The sequence below is a fragment of the Arvicanthis niloticus genome, chromosome 5 (assembly GCF_011762505.2).
Source record: "Arvicanthis niloticus isolate mArvNil1 chromosome 5, mArvNil1.pat.X, whole genome shotgun sequence".
Taxonomy (NCBI): Eukaryota; Metazoa; Chordata; class Mammalia; order Rodentia; family Muridae; genus Arvicanthis; species Arvicanthis niloticus.
In genome coordinates, this window is record NC_047662.1 from 11,028,679 (window position 1) to 11,034,925 (window position 6,247).

The 6,247-nt window shown below is 39.6% G+C and overlaps 1 protein-coding gene across 1 annotated transcript; it reads right to left on the reverse strand.

Moving 5' to 3' along the window:
- Nucleotides 1-338: 338 nt before the first annotated feature.
- Nucleotides 339-6,247, reverse strand: LOC117708386 (oogenesin-3-like). Its single transcript, XM_034501980.2, has 4 exons — nt 6,185-6,247; nt 2,632-2,942; nt 1,571-2,119; nt 339-929 (listed from the first exon to the last, which is right to left on the reverse strand). Exons 1-4 carry the CDS (start codon nt 6,212-6,214, stop codon nt 365-367), a joined length of 1,455 nt encoding a protein of 484 aa, XP_034357871.1. The 5' UTR covers nt 6,215-6,247; the 3' UTR covers nt 339-364.

Consider the following 6,247-nt stretch of genomic DNA (forward strand, 5'->3'; position numbering starts at 1 on the left):
ATGCTAAGGATGATTATGTTCTGTGCTCTAATAGAGACATACCATCAACCCAAAATATTTATTAAATATCAAAATATTTATTGCATAAATCAAAAGGGGAGGCAATGTCCTCATGGAAGGTTACCTCTATTATAATACACACAAACTACAATAATCCTAGAAAAAGAAAAGAGTGCTTGATATTTTCTGTAGATGCTACATTCATTTACCAGATCAGAGAATGATCTTGCCTTTCCAGTGTGTTTCAGCCCTATAAGTGATTGACATTTCTATGCTCCAATCAGCAGTGGACATTCACTTAGGGTTTCATCAATCTCCAATAATCAGCTTTCATTTCTGTCTTCCACAATCAACCTTACAGTAGTTATATATGAAAATGGCAACTTTCGGTCTCCAGATCATAAGTGTAGAACCCACCACAATTAGAGCATTCAATTGTTTCAAAGGTGACCTCCATGGGCATTCTTTTGGCTGTGAGTATATCCAGGAGCTCAGGACACAAGTTTTCTAATCTATGTGAAAGTACTATACCCCTATCATAGCACTCCAGAGGGGCAGGGCATACCTCTCTTTCCAGCTGGCTCAGCTGGGCTGTGTGGTGTAAAAGTTCTTTCAGGAAAAGCAGAGAAAATTCATTATCATTGAAACTGACAACTCTGAGCTGGGAACATTGGCTTAGGGCAGGCAGCAGGGTATTCAACTGAGAGTCCTGTATACCACATGACTCTAATTCCAGGTTTTCCAGGGTATGTCCAACTCTCTCAAGGAAAAACCCAAGAGGCTCAAGGAGTAAATCACATAAATTAATACTAGCAAGGGTTAAATATCTGAGCTCAAAAATATTTAGGCAATAGGGCAGGCAATCCAAGTCTGACTGTGAGAGGTCACATTCAGTGATGATAAGTGACTCCAAAGGATTCTTCAGGCACCTGAGGAGAGAAAATATTATTGCTTTCTGTCAAATGGTGTTGAAGAGAGTTGATAGGATTGGCAGCTAAGGAGATGACGTTTCTCCCAAACTCATTCTGAATGTATATTGAGAACAACCCTCAGGACATGCCCTTTTGTTTTCTGCTCACATACCTCCCAACATTCTAGTCTGAGTCCTTAAGATATCATTAGAGTCATGACCCAGGGCCTGACAGAAAACCAAAACAATGGATATATCTGGGTAACGTGGTCTATGTAAGAAGGACTAGCTACCCAAAACAAAATTCAACAACTTCCTAGTACTGTTTTTAAGAGTTCTACTAGGTTTTGTTCCTCCAAGTTCCATGATCCTGTCTTCACCTTGAAACCCATTGTCCCATATTTCTCATCCACTCAAATCTGTTTCTAAACTCAAAACTATTTATACATAAGCAATAAGAGGTTGCTTGTGCCTGGTCATACAGATCTTGGCACAGGGCTCATTGCCTCGATATGCTATGTCTCTAACAGTGATAGATTTATGTTTGCCAGACCATAAAAGCTTCTATACCTTGCAAAAACCAAAAACAAAACCACATCAAAACCAAAGCAAAAGAAAAGAGATTAGTTTTTTCTGGTCTACTACTGAACCCTTCCTTACCTGAGGAATCCTTTCAGGTTGCCATATACGTAGGGGACATCATTTACAGAGAGTGTCTGGAGACAGTGGAACGTGGGAAGTAGTGACATTTCAGAATCATCCATACTTCTTGTATCTGTGATGTGACATAGTGTGAGATTGAGAAGATTGTTCATCTGCCTCAGGTAGGGATTAAGAAAATCAAAATCTTCTATAGAAAGATGACATAGCATTAGATCTTGTACACAGTCTGCATGTAAAAACTTGAAGATTTCTATGACTGTAGCTTTGGTTAAACCCTGAATCTCTAGATTTGTATTGCACAGATGAATGGAATCTTTTCTCTGCTGGGCCCACTGAAACAAGTATCTGTCAGATTCATCAAGTCTGCCTTCCATGATTTCAAGTTGTGTTGTCACCTTCAATTCTTTCTTCACCCCACAGCCAGGACTATTCTGCACTGGCTGCTTCTGTGTCATAAATCTTGTTAAGAGTTCATGGGATCCAGCCCATATGCCAATAACATTGTGGTATTTATTCTTCCAATTGATCTGTCTGAGTTTGCACCTACTGTGGAAGAAATGAGTATAATACTCAGAAGGTAAAAGAAGACACATTTTATAGTCTGATTCTACTCTACATAATACATTTAAGCAGTTTCTTTAAAAATTTTTCCTGTGTCTAGAATCAAACCCTGAGACTCATGCTCAATGAATGAATAGCATTCTTTGCAAGACAGGCATCTTTAGCCCTATCTTACTTCCCTTCATTCCAAGCTCCTTAATCTTAATGTCATTTCTCTTGTACCTTTGGGGGATGCAGGAAAAGACCCACTACTCTTGGGTGTGTCTATTCTTTTCTATCTTCTACATTATTTATTATTTGCCCAGAGAGTTGAGACTAAGCCCAAACCTTTCCACCTTCTCAGCCTCTACGTTCAGAAGGTAACAGTCCAGACTGTGGGTTGCAGAAAGAATTGATGATCAGAAGCCTCTGATCCACAGTTGCCCAAATATTCTGAGACCCTAGTTTCTACTCAGCACTCAGAGACCCATCCTCCAACCCCAGCCAATCTTGCCTACCTGGAGCGAACCTTTTGTGCAATCAGTATATCTAGTCCCTCAAGCATAGCCTTCAAAGTCTCCAAGTTGCGGTTTTTTATCATCATTCCTACATAAAGGTATGGGTAAGGCCACACAGGTATCATGGCTGTCAAGACCTTTGTATGCCCATTAATGAAGGCCTCCTCAAACATCGCTGGGAACAGAAGATGGGGCAGGTCCTTGAGAGCAGAAATGGCCAAGGCCTCCTCCCTCAGTAGCCTCTGTCTTGCCAGCTTCTCAAGAGTGAGTGGAGAGTAGACTTCTGTTGTGTCTTCTTCTGAAGAGTCATCCTAGGGAAGCCAGGAAAAATATACCATGAATGACAAGAAACTTAGGAAGCCCTTCTGCACACACAAGGAAATGTGAAAGCTAGATTACTAATGATGAGGACAGAGAACCCAGTTTGTCACTTTGAATACCCACAATTTTTTCATGTGTTCTTTGAGATAATATCTTTACAGAACTACCTATATCCCTGGCTATCCTGAAACTTGCTTTATAGATCTCAGTGGCCTGGACCCACAGAGAAATACCTGACTGTACCTCCCAAGTGTTGACATTACATGTTTTCCATCTCTGCTCGGCCTGAACCACTACAGCATGATTAATCTAGCACTGCTTGGTCTGGCATGTGCTGGTTTTAAAGCCATAATTCTCTCTGGTGGTATGATTTTTCTCCAAAGTATCCTAGTTCCCAAAGGCCACATCCAATCGCAGCCAGAGATGGGGTGAATTCATCCGACTGGGAAGGCATCACGAGGAACTCTGAAGCTTCAGCCACTTGTTGGATGATGATTGTCCTTAGCTTTCCAGGACCTCAAAGAAAGCAAAGAAAATCAGCTTCCAAATTGTCTACAATCTTTATCTATCCAGCTACAGCGCATGGAATGAGTCACTTCATCTTTGAAATACCCATCATTAGTTATTGCCATCAATCTTTGATTGTGACCCTTACAAACCTTTTGGAGAATGTGTTGGTAAAGTTCCAAGCTTGAGGTCTGTAAACTACAGAGCTAACAGAGTGGGAAAGAAACATTAAAGTCCCTTATTCTTCAGTAGCCATTGACATGGTTCGTGACTCTTTATAAAGTATCCAGAATAAAGAGACTATGAGGTGGAGATTGTAATACACATGCTGAAGGCAGGAGGCTCACTAGCTCCATTTCATAATTGGTTACTTATACAGCACCAGACCAGCTATCCTGAGACCTGCAGAAACTAAAGGAAGACCAAAAAAGTAAGACAAAGGAGCAGATATTAAGTAATATTCAGATTTTTCTGCTTAAACATTTAATAGTTACAAAAAAACTGGATTCTTTCTGAAACTTTGAAGACATCCTGATTTCCTTGAAAGGAATAGACCATGTATCAATCAGCAGATAGAAATATGTTGTTCTTTTTGGGTTTTTTTGTTTTTTTTGCTGTTGTTGATTTTATTGGTTTGGATTTTTTTCTTTTTTGAGACATGGTCTTATAGCTGTTTTTAAACTTTCTATATATATTAGTCTGCCATGAAACTTAGTGAGTATCCAGCCTCTGCATTCCTGTTTCAGTCAAGAGTAGGTATGGGTGGAGAGGAGAGAGCAAGACTGTGATTGTGATATAATGAATATTAAATACACACACACAAACATATATATATATACACAGATATATATATATGTATATATATATATATTATATATATATATATATACATATGTATATGTATATCTGTGTGGGTGTGTGTGTTTGTGTATGTATACATTTCTTCCTGCAAGTTTGAGGACATCCTGATTCCATTATAATAAGAAGCTATTTATTAGTGAGCAAATGCAAATACCATTTGATTTTTTTGGTATTTTGTGTTTGTTTGCTTGTTTTACATTATTTAGTTAGTTATGTATCTATTTATTTATTTAATGTATATGAGTACACTGTCTCTGTCTTCAGGCACACCAAAAGAGGAAGTGGGTATCAGATCCCATTATAGATGGTGGTAAGTGACAATTTACTTACTGGGAATTGAACATAGTACCCTTGGAAGAGCACTCGGTGTTCTTAACCACTGAGCCTTCTCTCCAGCCTCTTGTTTTGCCTTTTAAAAAAACACATATAATATCCAGCTATTTTGACACTCACAGCCTCCCTCTGCCTCCTGTTGCTGGGATTGTAAGCACACCAATGAATGCCAGGCTTAAAGTGACAGAAAGATCAGCACTCCAGGCACTTGAGTAACTTATATCTGACATTCCAGACTAGAGTGCCTAGAATGCAAGATCACCCTGACATTCTTAGTGAGACTGTCTCAAAACACAAGGACAAAACTAAATAAAACAAAAAAAATTCTACAGAAGCAACAATGAACCAATTAATAATTAGATATAATTGAGAACACACTTGGATATTCTGGTTCAACAGGCCTCAGGTGGCTGAGGTAGGGAAATTTCTGTGAGTTTAAGGCCTGAGGATCTTTTTTTATTAATTTACATTCCAGCCATTGCTCCCCTCCCCTAGGCCCTCATCTAATTTTTTTTTCAGTGTTTCCTCCAAGAGGGTGCTACCCCCACCCCTAAAACTTCAGGCATCTCTCTTCTCTAGGGCCTCAAGTCTTTCCCACTGAAGGAATACCAGGCAGCCTTCAGCTATATATGTACTGGGAACTTTGGACCAGACTCTGTATGGTGCCAGGTTAGGTGCCTCAGGCTCTGGGAGCTCCCAGGCTTTCAGGTTAGTTTAGACTAGTGGGAATCCTATGTGCTTGCCCTCCCCTTCAGCTTCTTCAATCCTCCCCCTAATTCAAAGGTAGAAAAATCTCTAAAGAGCACTTAAAGAAATGTTCAAAGTTCTTAGTCTTCAGGGAAATTCAAATCAAAATGACCTTGAGATTCCACCATACCATAATCAGAATCACTGAAATCAAAACCTACAATGTCTGTACTTGCTTGTGAGGATGTGGAGAAAAAAGAACACTCCTCCATTTCTAGTGGGATTGCAAGCTTTTGCAAGCACTCTGTAAATCAATCTCGTTACTTGGCAAAAAATTGGAAACACTTCTACCTGAATAGGCAGCTATACTACTCCTGGTCATATACCCAGTAGATGCCCCACCATATCACAAGGACACTTGCTCCTCTATGTTCATAGCAGCCTTATATGTAATAGCCAGAAGCTGGAAACAACCCAGATAGCACTCATCTGAAGAATGGATACAGAAAATATCATTCATTTCCATAATGGAATAAAATCCAGCTAATAAAAAATGAGGACAGCAAGAATTTTTCAGGCAAATGGCTGGAACTAGAAAATATCATTCTGAGTGAGGTAACAAAGACCCAGAATGCCATGCATGGTGTGTACTAACTGGTAAGTGAATATTAGCCAAAAAGTACAGAATATCTAGGATACCGGCCAGGCAAACTTACTTAGAGAGAACTCATCTTAAAAAAGGAGAACCACCAAGTAGAAAATTATATGAACAAAATTTCAAGTGAGAACAAGGCTAGACTAGGTTGCATGAGATGAGGTATCCTCATGGAGCTGAGGGACTTACTTCATCTGGACACTGGGAACAGATCACCATATTCAGGCAGGGGAAGGTTGTAACTCCAGGCTT